Raw genomic sequence first — 15,114 nt, 5'->3', positions numbered from 1 at the left:
ATATAATTTAAGATATTTGTGGTGTAAAATATGCACCGACAATTGTAATTAAAAAAGAACTTAGGATTATATGAAACCAATTAAAAAATTTGATGGTGGAACAATATTTAAGAGATGAACTAGAATGATATATGAGCGTGTAGCCGTGTAGGACTTAACACCTTTCACTCGGGTGCACCTAAGAGGCCAAAGCTAATTTTTATTGCTTATTTAATATTTTTTCCTCACCTTTCACTCCGGTGTGTATAATATTTTATATGTGCCTAAGATAAGTGAACAAATAGAAACGAAGTAATTATATTAACCATTATTGACTCGGAGCCCAATTCAAAAAATTTATAAGGCTAAACAAACATACAACAATCCATGGGCCAAGGCCCAAGCTAAATAGCAAAAACTACTTTGACGATTGAGGCCTTCTTTACTACACTCAATTGAGCAGCCGTTAGGTAACACACAGAAAATACAGAACAACATTTTCTCTCCATTGCAGCACTTTTCAATTCTCCATTGCAACGTCTTTCCAGGTATGATGTTGGTTTTCGTTTTATTCATCGATTATCCTTTTACAATCTAGGATTCTAGGGTTGATTGTTAAAGTAATTCAATTTAGGGTTCGTTCTTTTGAGGTGAATTAATTGTTCAACTGCTGCTTATAATTTTTTTTCTTCTAAGGTTATAACTTTGAAATTCATATTCGTAAGCGAGAATAATTTGAGTCAAATTTGGTTGCTAATGTGTTGCAGAACCCTTTAATTATTGCTAGGACGAAACTATGATTTATTTTTTTTATTTTTTTTTATTTTTTTAATGCGGGTACAGTTAAAAACTTTAGAGAATACATGAAATTGTTGAGATGATGAAGTATGGTGAAGAGAAAATTAGGGTTTTATTTATTATTATTATTTTTTCAATTTGTGGTGTTGAAGGTGCAGAATTAATTCATGTTCGAATTTCGTTAAATGTACTTTGTTAATGTGAATTTGTTATCAAGTCTCTTAAATAATTGGTATTTAATGAGTAAATATTCTGTTGTTGAATAGAATTATATGTATGAATTTTATTAATCAGTGCACTAGTGTTAGTTGAAGCTAGTGACTGCAATCAAGAAATTGTATTGGTTGCATTGTTTGAGTTGCCTATAATGGGAAATTATGTTACGTGGTTGTAATCGGTTTTTGCCCATTACTTTAGAAAATTCCTTTTTGTACAACAATAAGCACAAATTAGTCTACTATGTTGAGCAAGAATATGTTTATAGGTATGTGAAAAATATTGTGGCGAATGAGAAGGAAGTATATGCTAAGAGAAGCATTGTGGTTTGAGATATGAAGAGAAAAGTCTTGTTTTAGAGTTTGAGTATTACTAGGTTGAAGGTCCAACTACGAGCTTTTTAAAAGTTTGAGAGAACCCTTCTTGTATGATTTATCTAATTCAACTTTTAACTCCAATTTCAGAATGAAAAGAAAAACAACTCGAGATATTTCAAGTTTTTTTACTAAAAAAGTGCCTGCTCTAAATCCTGCTCCTCCACAAAATGATCCTCCTTTATGAAATGAACTTTTTTATGTATTTTTTTTTGTTCATTATACAAGCTTTGACTATTTTTTGATACTTTATGCGGTCGATGGACGATGATGGGACAATCTATTAATCAAATCCTGGATCCTGCCCTTATCATCGTCAAAAGTGTTTTTATTTTAACTTTTTTATGAGACGGTTACCTTTTAGATCTAATATAGAGAGTAGAAAACATAAAAATTGGTTAGACATATTACAAACCAAACCAAATTGTATAACATGACTAAAAGAAAACCAACCGTATAAGGGTATAACATGGTTTAGTTCGCTTATGTTACCAGAATTAATCTTAAACCGAAAAAAAAATCAATAAGAGGTTTCGCCTAAAACCCATGTCGTCCTCCAAAAGCATGGACCAAAATTCGGGCCTTTAATCAATTCTCCAAATAAACCCTAGCTAAACCCCCATTTTTATTTTATCCACCATTTCTTATTATTTGCCCTCATTTCTCCATAAACCCTAAACTTTGTTCAAAATTGTTAATTTTCCTTCTTCTGGGGTTTCCTTGATTCTGCACAGTCGCTGTTGACTACGGTACACCTTTCTCTCTCTCATACTTTTATTACTGAAATTGAACTCTTTTGTATTCAAACATTTGTTCTTCTCTGCATTTTTTTAAAAATTTTTATTTGAGTACTATCATTGCTCAATTAGCACTGTATAATCTAATTATTTTTCTATATTTCTCCCCTTCTTAATTACCCTTTTCCCAATTGGACCCATTTTTGAAAAGTTCAGATTTTTGTAGTTTAAAGTTGCTAGAATTATATAAGCTTGAAATGTAAAGGAATTGATTTATGTAGAAAATGCCGAGGCCATTGGGAGTAAAAGCTGGTAAGAAAAGGAAGAAGAGAGAGGAAAAATATGATAAAGAGGAGGATGAGCAAGTAGAAATGGTACAAGAGGATGTACCAGCTGCTGCCACTATTGAGGAAACAGCTGAAGATGATAAGGTAGCAGAAGATTTGGCCGATGATATCCCCGGCATTCCGGTTACTATTACGAAGCAGATGAGCCATCCTGGGGCGGTTTTCGTGCTCGAAAGGGCTTCCCTTGAGGTTGCCAAAGTAGGGAAGGTATGTCAATCAACAATCTTTAAGCTCTATTGTTTTCCATTATGTTTATTTGTTTGTGTTGTGTGTTGTTTGGATTGGATTGGATTGGATATGTTGCAAAGATTAATTAGAGGGTTGGCCTAGATAATTGTGTTGATGGTGTTTGGGAGGGGTATTAATAGATGAACGGGAATTTTGCTGCCGTTGTTAACTGAATTCTTATGTCATATTCATATGTAATTGCAGACCTACCAAATTTTGAATTCTGAGGACCATGCCAATTTTTTGATGAAGCACAAAAAGAATCCTGCAGATTACAGGCCAGACATTGTTCATCAGGTTTATATTACAAGTTTTTATGTTACGATACACTTCATTCTATTTATTATATTTGTGCTTCTGTTGACATTTTCAGAAGGTTTCAAAGATGTATGCTATTATTGTCTTGTGTAACTGGCCGTTTTTCTGAAGTAGTTGTGATTATGAATGATATTTCAGGCTCTTCTGATGATTTTGGATAGCCCCTTGAATAAGGCTGGGAGGATTCAATCTGTGTATGTTAAAACTGAGAAAGGTGTACTTTTTGAGGTTAAACCTCACGTGCGTATTCCAAGAACATATAAGCGTTTTGCTGGCATTATGTGTGAGTTATAATTATTTTGTCATGCATCTTCTTTCTATCAACTTCTATGCGTCACTCTAATTACGTGATTTGCTACTGAAGGCATGACGTGTGGTTACTCCTTAACACCCTCTCTCATTTATCATTGCAGTGCAACTGTTACAAAAGCTGAGCATATCTGCTGCTGGCAAACGAGATAAACTTTTTCGTGTGGTTAAAAATCCTGTAACTCAGTATCTACCTCTTAATTCTCGTAAGATAGGTGAGCTTTACTCTGAACTAGTAATCCTGTCTAATAAATTTCAGAGTTCAGATCACTTTTATCTCTCTATTCCCCCCTCCATAGTCAGTGACATTTGGCTGTTCATATTTCAGGCTTTTCATTTAGCTCAGAAAAATTGGTTGACATTCAGAAATATGTGGATGCTGTTAAAGATGATTCCAATTTTGTGTTTGTGGTATGTATCAGAAGGGACTGAACTTTGTCTATTAATTCATTTATATGAGTCAAAACTTAGGTGTCTTCTAATCCTTTGCTCGTTCAGGTTGGTGCTATGGCTCATGGAAAGGTTGATGATGAGTACGTTGAAGACTACATATCAAGTAAGTTTTTCCTGAAGTTACTTATGTTGTCCGATTAATTGGGAAGCTATCTACCGGTGTTTAAATACTATGAATAATAGAGTTAATTGCAAATTTGCAACACGGATACTGTTCTAAAGTTTGCATAATTTTTTTTTCCTTAGTTTATTGCTTTTACTTGTAAGCAGATGAGGTTCCAAGTTCTATATTAATGATATTGGTTTGTGAGTTTGCTCCCTTTTTTTTCCCTCTGCTTCCTTTACCAACCCCTTTCTCTCCTTTACCTTCAATCTCTAATGGTAATCTCTAATGGTGCCTGGTGCTCACTCTTCCTTTCTGAACCTATATTTAAATTCCACTTAATCCTTTCTTTTGCAGTTCTATCTTCACTTGCTTACCTCCTTATCGATGCTTAACATCCATTAACTATTACTAAAACAAAACATGTTGATGTCATCAATTCCTAAATGTCTTATGTGTCAAGCTCTCATTAAAAAATTTCCCTCCAAATTTACATATGATGTCATCATTTTTATTTTATTTTTTTTCTTATCATTTTATTTGCTAGAAACTAGAACCAAGTAGGTATGAAACTAAAAATCCGAACCTGACTTTGACATCAATATTGTTGTGCTTCCACTCTAAATGTATGAGCTCATTAGATAATGCAATATTTTATACATAGTATATTTTTTCTAACCATCAGTTTAGTAAATTTTAGTATATTTTCAATAACATAGTAAATATTATGATGTAGCATTAAATTTTAATCATTAAAAAAATATATAAAGAATGATATACATGTTTTTTTTTTTAATTTTTTTTTAATATTTATAGAGTAACAAACTTTATTTTTACAAAATAAAAAGCGAACTAAGTCATGTTAAAAAGTTATCAACAACAAAAGATATAAAAGAAATATGAAAAAAATTGCTTATCACCACCGTGCAACGCTCGAGTACTAATCTAGTTCTAAACTATTATTGAAAACCTTCTCTCTTATATATTATGTATGCTATACAATTCTACTTAGGATTAGTTCTTAAATCCTTAATAAGGTTTATTATAAGTTGGACTTTGGGAGTTATTGAGGCATCCAGGAACTGTCATAAAAGTTAGTGGAGACATCGATAAACTCATATAGTAGTGAAGGGTTGCTGTATATTACTTCATTTTCCTTCTAGTACAATGTAAATTTTATGTGCAAATGAGTAGGTTTTGGTGTCAAGTTGTCTTTCATGAATTAGACTTGCCAACCTCAGTGATTAATAATTTGTGAAAGCCCAATGGATCAGGGAGGGTGAGAATGTCTTGGGTATATTTAATAATACTTTGTATATGAATAGTACACTATTATTTTTACTAATTTTATGGTCTTTATAAGATTTCCATTGTATATATGCTATGATTCAAACTTTTTAAGTAATTTAGGGTTCTAGTTGTTTAAACTATTTTTTATTTAAGAAAAAATAAATTAGAGCCCTCTCTCTTCATGCAAGATTGTTAGGTGCAGTGAGTCCTATCTCTACTTGTGACTAAATTAAATGTATAATAATATATAAATACTCCCATTTTTCGACTAAGCAAAATGGGCATGCTCTATTAGTTGTTTGCTTGTTTTAATGCACTCTTATGTCATCAATTTGAAATAATTGTCAATTTTCTGCATAAAATTTGCAGTCTCAGGTTATCCGATGAGTGCCGCATGGTGTATTGCAAGAATTTGTGAAGGATTGCAACATAAATGGAGTGTCTTGTGAATTCCTTGCTGAGTTATTCTTTTAGCGAATAGCTATTGATAGTCTGAAACATAATGAACCTTCTCTTAATGAAATGAATATGCCTTAATTTTAAGCAGATACTCAATGATATCTCCATAACTAAATTCCTAATGTCATATTAGGCTGTTCGCCATATTTTTGTTTCAGCATGGTGCTTCCAATGTTAGTCGCGTTCTGCTAGAAACCGAGTATGATGAGGTTCAGGAGAATTGTGGTTAAATTTTAAAAACCAACTCTGCCACTGCCCCTCTTCAATCTATAAAAAAAATTATTATATTCTGTGATCTCTTCATATCTTGTTGGGTGATTTGCTTGAGTCTTTCATCCATTGGGATTTTGAAGACTTCCATCCATCGGCTCAATGAACCCTTGTGCCATCCAGCAGTATTTTATTTTTCATAATCCTTTGGAAACAATGTACAATAAGCAAAGCACTGTTGTAATTGTGGTGTTAGGTGAATGTAACTTAGCTTCAAAGTTGAAATGACACTATTTTCCTGTTGTTCCATCATTCTAAGTTTTGCGTCCCTAAAAGACTCTCATTCTTGCAGAGTATCCTAAGAATAAAGAAGACCCGCAAGTCTTTATTGCGAGAGGAACATTGGCACGCTTCTTGACTATCTCTTTGCCTACGATTGTCAAATGTGGATCCCTTTCCTCTTGTCCCTCTTTAAATGCTAGGTTTCTAAACAACTTCCAGGATTGGCTCTCGGGCAAGCCACCCAACTCGATGTCAACATTACAGTCTTGACAAGACTTGCAAACATGAGTGCTGGAGTGAAAACCACGTAATTTACCTGCATTTCAACATTTGTTTTGTTGATTCGTTTCTTGTACGTTATATTCCTCCAAAATTAGGCGATAAAGTACACTAAAATGAATCTAGATATGTATGTAATTTATCCTATATCGCCTTCCCCTGATAGGACATTTTAATTACTGGAAAGAATTCCGATCCACAATCTGTATGAAAAACAAATAAATATGTACGAGTACATAAAATATATTCGCGGGACTTACCTTATTCAAGGGCCTCCTAGCATCTGCATACAAAAAGGCTCATAATCCACTGATTATTGACACTTGCAAAATAGGCATTGGTTACACTTCAAAGAGTGACAAGAAACCTATCTTCTTCTAGCTTCTGCCCTTGTATTTCCTTTCTATTTTTTTCTCAAGTCCTACAAAACTTCAAACTTTATCTATGTTTGTAGAATGAATGAATTGTAGTTTGCAAGAAGTTCAGTAATCCAATTCGATCAATACTTTAATTAAATGGGTAAATGAAGAATTTTGTCACAAAACAAAGATATGCATATACAAACTGACATCTAGAGTCTCTCTAAAGTCTAACCGATATTCATAAATTTAGCCATGAGCATAATCTTTTATTTTTTTGTTGATCATTAGAAAACTGCAAAAACAACAAAATAAAATGAGTTTTGGTAAGACCCTAGGAATAATAACACGTACTAGTATACTACCTCTGTGTCTTTTTGTTTTTGCGAAAAGAAATATTTTATACTTCTATCTCACAAATAATAAGAAATGGAGATAGTATAAATATAAGTTAAATACCCTTCGCGGAAAAATAAAATAATGAGGCAATTTAAATCGCATCTTTGTCCCATAGCCAATAATTCGATCTACCATAGTAGGAGTACACTTGTTTTAGACAAAAAAAATAAATATATAGTGTGTGATCCAATTGGCTACATATCACATATTTAGACAAATTGCACATGTGTACTATTGATCTATTATGCGTTAGTATACATTTCTTTTGACTGAAATAAGAAGATCTAATAAAAGGATGACCATATAATATTCCACCAGTCCACTACTTCAAAGTACTTGTTTTTTGTGTTTATTTCTTGCTATTATTAAGTCTTATTATGAAATGGAGGGAGTACTTGAACATGCATGTGGAGTACTCCATTCGATCCAACCCGTTCCTCAATAATACACATATACAATTTGTCTGAATATCATTAAAACTATAAAATCCAATCCGATTTAGATTTGTCTTGATGCGTTGTTTGAAAATAGTATTTGATTGTTATTTTTAATTGTAACGTAAACAATTAGGTGAGTGTATATTGTTGTGCAATTGATTAGTTTTAATGATCGGGTGTGTGGAGAGAATATTTTCACCAATTCCTAGTATATAATATAAATATATATGAGCCAAATGTGGCCTTCAATTTTACAATATGAAGTATTATCTATGTAAATGATACATGACTTCAATAAATCAACCCTTCCCCTCTAAAAGAGAAGGCTACAAAGAATGATACAGGTGTGATTACAGAGAGTCACATAGGACTTGACAAAATTGTTCTTCATTACATATATAGCCGCCGCGTTTTTGTATCAAAAGCTTGCACTGATACTAGAGCCGAAAGTCCAGGGCTATCCTGATATTAAACCGCGATGTAGAGTAATATCATAATATGCACCATTTCGAATTCCTTGTCACTTAGAAAATTCCAGTTGCTGATAACTTGACTGCATGGACCATCTGTGACAAATTTTTTTTTTCAGGACAAATGTATAATTCTGACTGATGGATAGTCATAATATTTTGCTTGCTTGCCCTTATAATTCTTTGTTCAGGATAGAATCCACATAAATACTGTGGACCAGAGAGTAAGTGCAGGTGCTGCAAAAAGATATGTCCAAAGAAATATAACTGAGCACTCTTCTTGTCCCACATCATATAATTGTGCCATGGTACCTGCAACAACCAACCAAAACAGATTGGGAAATTTAGTTGAACTCTGAACTAGACTTACTATGAAGCAAGATGTTAAAGCTTAGGAATTAGTTGATGACTAATCGATGCTCATGGCCGGAGGCAATGTGAACTGAAGCATCAACACGAAGCGATATAAAGGGTTTGGTGGGAGGAAGCCAAAAGTATCAGCAGCTTTTACTACTCCAATTCCAATCACAGGAAGCAGCAAGTATTTGACAAATAGAGTCCCAATTATCACAATTGGCTTTACTTTTGATGATCTTAATCCTGTTTAAACCAAGTAATTAGTCAGAGACCGTAATCCTGTTTAAATGGACTGTTAACTCAAATCTTCTGATATTAATTTACCTTGTATTAGGTTTCCACCTAGTATAAGGGTGATAGAAGGTATTGTTCCATCCCTGCAAGAATATTTATAAGGTATGTTATAGTTTAGTAGATGTTATTTTGTATATAGGCTTTGTTCTCTTCAATGTAAATTTCTTCTGTAAAATTGAACTCATTTTTTCTGAACTGCTCTTGCTTTTGATGAACAAAACTTATTTTTGTTGTAACTGAATTTAATAAGCTGAAAAAAAACAGAGTTGAAAATTTCACCAAGACATACCCAAGCAATTTGAGGGAATCTTGTATCACTTGAAGTGGAGCTCCATCCCCTATAACAAGGCCCCTCAACCAAGTAGTAGCTCCAAAAATGAGTCCAATAATCTAGATCAAAAGCATAAAATTGCATAAGCTAGTCGAAGGACTACATGAAAAGCCACGTCCTTTGCCTAACTCCTGGGCTGTCTGGACTTTGGATGTACCATTATAAATATTTTACTCCGTAGTTGTTATTGCAATGGTTATTGTTAGGCCTGTCTGGACTTTGGATGTACAAACCAATCCTAGGACTATTGTCAGCTAAATATTGAAAGTTCATGGCATATAGGATCGAAAAGAAAGTAGTCTTAAACATTTAGTAGTAGCATTTCAAGCAGATTAATGCAAGGTGCTACATACATTGCTATTTCACCATACAAAGTCTCTAAAAGTTTATGTTTATAGATAGAAGAGAGACTCACTGCACCAGCGCTAGGAGGTGCCATTAGTTCCTCCAATATTAGGTGTAGAAACTCGATTATCTTCCTCCAAAGGGGCTCGCTTTCCTTCTTAGGTGATACCTGAGATATATATACAGGTCAGATAAGTTACAGTACTATTATTATATTCTGTAAACATAATATACAGAAGAAAAGAATGAACTTACAGGATGGCTTTCTGCATCATACCCTTCACTCTCTCCGTTGAGAAGATGGGCTTTTACATCAGCTTCTAAGTCGTCGTTTGAATCCCTTGCAGCCTCCTCTTTTGCGGCTCTTAGTGCCTTAAACTTAATGGATGAACTCTTTACCAAGTGAAAAGTGTATGTCCATATGTAAAACCCCCCTAGCTGCAATAACAACAGCATGCTAGGTGTTTCAGTGCGAAAGCATGCTTAAGCCTATGATGCAAGCAAATTTGTCAAAATTCTTATCTAAAGATGCTCATCAATATGTATTACTAAAAACCAGTGGAGGAGCTATTTTGGCATACCTAATCAAAATATTAAGTATTAAAATTAAAATAAATAAAACAAATTAGATTACAGATTAAAAAGAAAAAAAAAACTGGTTATAGATTCTATCTACTCGCATATTTTTTTTCATTTGAAGAAAACACTATAATATTATTAAAGACACAATGAAATAAAAAATACTGTCAGAAATTGCATGGCAGAAGAAAGAAACAAAATTTTCCACCTTAACGAGTTAAAACTCAATAACCTCAATGTCGACCTCTTCCTCTACCCCCTCCACCCCCTCCTCCTCTACCCCTTCCTCGACCTCTCAAACAACTCCGCAAATCTATCATCGTTCAGTATGTCACTGTTCAATCCCTTCGTTTTCTTTGAGGATTTCTTTTTATCAGCATCATTTTCAGCTGCTTCTTCTTCATCCTCGAGAAGAGTACGTACGAGATGACGGTTAACCTTTGGCAGCTTCCTCTTAATCTGTGAAAGACAATAGCCACAAGAGAACAAATGATATCAAATAACTATAAGGCAATATTACATCAATATAGCAATGAAATTAAAATTAGGGCCTGTTTTGTTCAGCTTAATTTCAGTACAGTTCAGTTCAGCTCAGGTCCTAATTTCCATCTTTCATAAACAATTCATTTCAACTCTATTCAGTTCAGTTCAGCCCCAATCAGTTGACCATAAAACAAGGGGTATCCAAAATCTATTCCACAGCCAGCACAATCCAAATATAAAGCCAATGTCTATAATACGGTAAACAGGTTCAGATATACACATAGCTTTTTGTTAAAAAGAAAATATTATTCCGTAAATAGGGGGAGAAACAGCAGAAAATCAATGAAAGACAATAAGCTTGATTCCCCCAATTAGCAGCAACATTAACAATGCATGCAAAAATACAACACAGGTGACAGCTTAGTTAATCAATCGCCGTACGTTCCTCTTACTCTCACAGAATTGTTGCACAAAAATCTTGTCATGCTTAAGACACATGACTATTCACTTGGGCTACTGCAAAACTTGGCAGAACCCCCCCCCCCCCCCCCCCCCACACACACACAAAAAAAAAAACAAAAAAACAAATCTACAAGTGACCATGTGCTAGTGCACCTCCTTGTCATACGTATTTAACTTCAAGACAGTTCCAGACTACTAATTTCACATAGGTGAACCACATATGTCCTTCCAAATATAGAAAAAAAGTGATCAGACGATCGCTACAATGGTAGCAGTTTCACAAAAGCTACATCTTGCATGTAGGTTACTTGGCATGCTTCGCAACATATTATACACATCAAAAGTTCCCAGTTTATCTTGGTAATACAAGAGTTTTGGAAAATATTATTTTAGAACAAAAAATTGATGCTCGTGGAATTTATGATGTATGAAACAAGTATGTAGCCTGATGTAAAAATATAATATGAATTACAACAAGGCTATGTCCTTTGCTTTTATCCCACATGAAAGGAAATCCCACAAATTCTAATCAGGAACTCCAACAGATTTGCATACATCAAACAAGGCATTTTGAGTTCACATCAGCACATGTAAGGCTTATGCATAATGAACAGGTAGAACGATAGAGCCCAACAAAGCCAAAATCAGAATACAATGGCAACATATTAGACCATCTACCTTCTTATATAGCCGATAATCAATGAAGTGCCCATGCATATAAGCTCTGAGAAGGTTAGTTCCGATTAAATTGGTCAGGTTAAGTCTCTCAAGTTCTTCTTTAGTTAAGAACTTGTAATCATCGTATATACTTTTTAAATTAGCAAGCATCCATTTCCAGGTACAAAATTCAAATCAATACTCCAGTTGCTAGTGCTCTAACCAGGATAACAAGTCCAGTTCTACCTCCGCTCATTTCAAAAACCAAAGAGAGGTATACTTGGATACATAAACATACAAAATTGAGAAATAATCTCAGGAGAGTAAAGAATATTCTTTAATTTAAATTGGAATTGCGAAAAAATAAGCCGAAATTTTATCTCAATCGGACAAAAAAGAGCAATTTCATTACCCAACAAAGAAAAAAAAATTACAGATTTGTTTTTAATAAAAGCATGGCCTGGACAGTCATATCCTCTACATACAATAAACTTACTAAACACATAAAGTGAGAGCCCGATGTAACTTGAGGTTTTTTTTTTAATAGATAACAAAGAAAAATATTAAGACCAAGAAGCCAACACCAATCCACATGAAGATTATTGCAGGAGAAAAGTATACAGAAAGATAAAACAAAACTTGGTGGTTATAAGAATGCCAAAGATTGCAAAACGTCAATCTTCTTCAGGGTAATCTACTAAACAATAAACTTGAAAAATACAAGATCTGCCCAAGTTCCCTATAACTGCCAGAGTTGTTTAAAAGTATCCAAAATTCAAACTGATATTCCATCATGATACCTGAATTGAATTTAAATTTCGGAATGGGTTCCAGACTAAAGATATATTACTGCCACCGTTTTTTATTAGATGCATCACTTTCTAAAAGGGGTACTAAATGCAGGGACAATTTTACCTGAATGCAGAATAAGGTAATTTTTTAAAAAAGCTTATATTCCAATTTTGCCCTTGTTTTAATTTAATCCTTTTTCACTCCTAACTATATAATCATCCCTGCCGTTTAATTTTTACAACCATATTCTAACGTATTCAACCTTTCATCCTATTTAATATCCAATACTATACAAATTCATGGACAATAATGAAGTGCACTACAACAATTTTTTGAGGTATGAAAATTATGTGCTGTAATCTTTTTTCTCGCAAAATCTAATTTATAGATGAACAATCAAACAAGATAAAAGTTCCATCTTGTACAGAACATTTTATTTGGGAGCATGTAACAGGGTGCCGGGTTGTGTTTCCGAGGGTCGACAATACCTACCGGTTTTGATTTTCGGGGGTCAACAATACCTACCGGTTTAGATTTCTGGGGGTAAACAATATCCCCCGGATATAATTTCCGGGGGTAAACAATACCCCTAGATATGATTTCCAGGGGTAAACAATACCCCCCGGATTTATTTCCCGGGGGTAAATAATACACATAAACCTAGCTTAGATCAGAGGGAAGATGAATGCGAATTTCGTGAAATTAGCACAAATTTGTGGGATTAGCAAAATATTGTGGCATTAGCAGAGGTAGAACAGTAGAATGGAAAAAAAATTTAGGTTGAATTTTACGTTCAAGTTAAAATGGGATATTGGAATCTAAAAATTGATTAACGGTATCTTAGTCTTTTGTTATTTCAATATTATTAATAAATTCTTGCATTTAGGTTATTTTGTACTGCATTTAGTACTCGTGTTTTAAATATAGAAGTTTTAAACTTAAATGCATCACTTTTTAAAAATAGAAGTTTTTCTCTCGTTCTCTCTTTACTCCAAAAATTGCCTAGAAGTCCGCAATTATATAGGTGATGCATCTAAATAAAAAAAGAGGAGGTATTAAAGTTCAATCAGAATGTAAACCCATGTATTTGCTACAAAGATATAGAATTATAAAATGTTAAAATACGGAGTATTATTTGTATTAACTTTTTTTTTATTACTCGTATTTATAAGTGTTTTCTATTTTCGCAGTTTTTTTCCCCTCATAGAAAAGGAAGTGTAAGACATACTCCCAACGTTCCAATTTAGTTTTCCTACTTTCCTTTTAAGTCCATCCCAAACCTATTCCTATCTTTGGCAAGGGCCTACAATTATTGTAGTACTTCTCCCCTCTACCCTTGGCCCACCAGTTATCTCTCTTGTCACATACTTCGAATAAATTTATACCCCACTATCTCCCATCACATCTAGTTTTATACTAGAAAGAATAATTGATAATCAAACACCTCCTAACAATATGTACTTTGATAAGTAGGCATACTAAATTGGAATGTAGGGAGTATATATATCAAATACAAGAATCCAGTACGCAAGTATATGAACTTTCTGGTATTGAATGTTAGTATTCATTCAACATATACAGTTATACACAACTCTGCTTAAGAGCAGGATAGGTAGATCAGCTAGACAAGAAAAGCTAACCTTTCTATACTAGATAGATTGTTTTTCTAAAGCATCATCAGCTTTCCAATTACAAAAATAATTTCATCATTTAGGGAATGTAATGGTCACTTGGTCATATACTCATTGTGCTCAAGCATTCTTCATCCACAAACTTAAGCAATACCCTAACTTCCACTCTAAATGGTTTACATGAAGCTCTGAAAAGTGGCACACAAGCCCTGCCTCGTAAAATTCCTAAATAAAATAACTTACTATAAAGCATAAGTAAAGTGATATGGTCAGGTATACATGCGATTATTTTTAAAGAAGGAACCATGAACCAATCATTGGAAGAAGCTTGTGTGGCTAATTATTCAACAAGCAGTCTAGTAGATACTAAGCTAAGGGTGAAAAACAAATACCAAAACAAACCAAAAAAAAAAAATGCATTGACAGAAAAAGTAAATGTAGTTCAAATGTGGTCCTACCATACATCCATTTCATCTATTAATCTTTCATGCCTCTGTAATTAATCATCTTATTCGAGTCTAGACCATAAACCCAGTCTCTGAGAGAAACTTTGCAATCTATGGTCACCAGTTGTTTGGGTGATATTGATGGTAGGAAATGCAATCCATATAAGGGATTCTCCTCATTACAGATAATGGCAAATGCGAAAGTACATTTTAAACACCAGCTACAGTAATAATTGACACTGAAATTACAATGAAGCAAGGCAGCCTGTCAACCACATATCAATTAGGGGTAATCAGGGCAAACCTGCGATAGATTTATTCTGTAAAGATCTGTTAAGGAGGCAGCACAGAGAAAATCGCAAGACCATGAATCTTATGCCATATCCCTTCCCATCCTATTCATAAGACGCAATAAAGTTTAGCTATATCCAATAATAAACATATTAACATATGAAAGCCAATGGAAACTCAATGATCAAGTAACTGCAATTTGTTTTCACATGTGTAGTTAAAATGATAATGAAAGAAAATGAGACATTCAGGTGATGTTCCTTCATAGAACTTCAAATGGTGATAAAAAGATGAAGGCTTAATTAATGTGAAAGTTCCTCCAACTTCTTTTCTCGGGAGAGAGCTAGCGGATGTGAATTTGTCAATAAAAGGTCGAACAACATTAACATAATGCAAATC

At 33.7% G+C, this 15,114-nt stretch overlaps 2 protein-coding genes across 4 annotated transcripts; one reads left to right on the top strand and one right to left on the bottom strand.

The window, feature by feature from the left end:
• Positions 1-64: 64 nt before the first annotated feature.
• LOC110696460 (ribosomal RNA small subunit methyltransferase nep-1-like) lies at positions 65-6,651 on the top strand. Of its 3 annotated transcripts, none has more exons than XM_021873746.1 (8): positions 65-527; positions 2,386-2,658; positions 2,884-2,976; positions 3,136-3,280; positions 3,411-3,521; positions 3,635-3,717; positions 3,805-3,862; positions 6,174-6,651. In XM_021873746.1, the coding sequence occupies exons 2-8, from the start codon at positions 2,389-2,391 to the stop codon at positions 6,371-6,373; spliced, it is 960 nt and encodes a 319-aa protein (XP_021729438.1). In that variant the 5' UTR covers positions 65-527; positions 2,386-2,388; the 3' UTR covers positions 6,374-6,651. The 3 variants fall into 3 exon arrangements, with proteins under 3 accessions (XP_021729438.1, XP_021729440.1, XP_021729439.1); XM_021873748.1 differs by lacking the exon at positions 6,174-6,651 and adding an exon at positions 5,522-5,768 and having other exon boundaries at positions 82-527; XM_021873747.1 differs by lacking the exon at positions 65-527 and adding an exon at positions 534-2,116.
• Positions 6,652-9,000: 2,349 nt separating this feature from the next.
• LOC110696457 (protein PIN-LIKES 5-like) lies at positions 9,001-10,554 on the bottom strand. The gene is made up of 2 exons (XM_021873745.1): positions 9,630-10,554; positions 9,001-9,543 (listed from the first exon to the last, which is right to left on the bottom strand). The coding sequence occupies exons 1-2, from the start codon at positions 9,828-9,830 to the stop codon at positions 9,331-9,333; spliced, it is 414 nt and encodes a 137-aa protein (XP_021729437.1). The 5' UTR covers positions 9,831-10,554; the 3' UTR covers positions 9,001-9,330.
• Between the last annotated feature and the right edge of the window lie 4,560 nt (positions 10,555-15,114).

The sequence above is a fragment of the Chenopodium quinoa genome, unplaced genomic scaffold, assembly GCF_001683475.1.
Source record: "Chenopodium quinoa cultivar QQ74 unplaced genomic scaffold, ASM168347v1, whole genome shotgun sequence".
Taxonomy (NCBI): Eukaryota; Viridiplantae; Streptophyta; class Magnoliopsida; order Caryophyllales; family Amaranthaceae; genus Chenopodium; species Chenopodium quinoa.
The sequence above is the reverse complement of the archived record's forward strand: the minus strand, read 5'-3'. Positions and strand labels throughout refer to the sequence as shown.

Excerpts from the sequence above, each read along its gene's own strand:
- LOC110696457 (XM_021873745.1), bottom strand. The coding sequence starts at position 9,830 with ATGCTGTTGTTATTGCAGCTAGGGGGGTTTTACATATGGACATACACT. Across the intron at positions 9,544-9,629 it reads ATGATGCAGAAAGCCATCCT|GTATCACCTAAGAAGGAAAG; the intron begins GTAAGTTCATTC and ends TATATATCTCAG.
- LOC110696460 (XM_021873746.1), top strand. The coding sequence starts at position 2,389 with ATGCCGAGGCCATTGGGAGTAAAAGCTGGTAAGAAAAGGAAGAAGAGA. Across the intron at positions 3,522-3,634 it reads TCTTAATTCTCGTAAGATAG|GCTTTTCATTTAGCTCAGAA; the intron begins GTGAGCTTTACT and ends TTCATATTTCAG. Across the intron at positions 3,718-3,804 it reads ATTCCAATTTTGTGTTTGTG|GTTGGTGCTATGGCTCATGG; the intron begins GTATGTATCAGA and ends TTGCTCGTTCAG.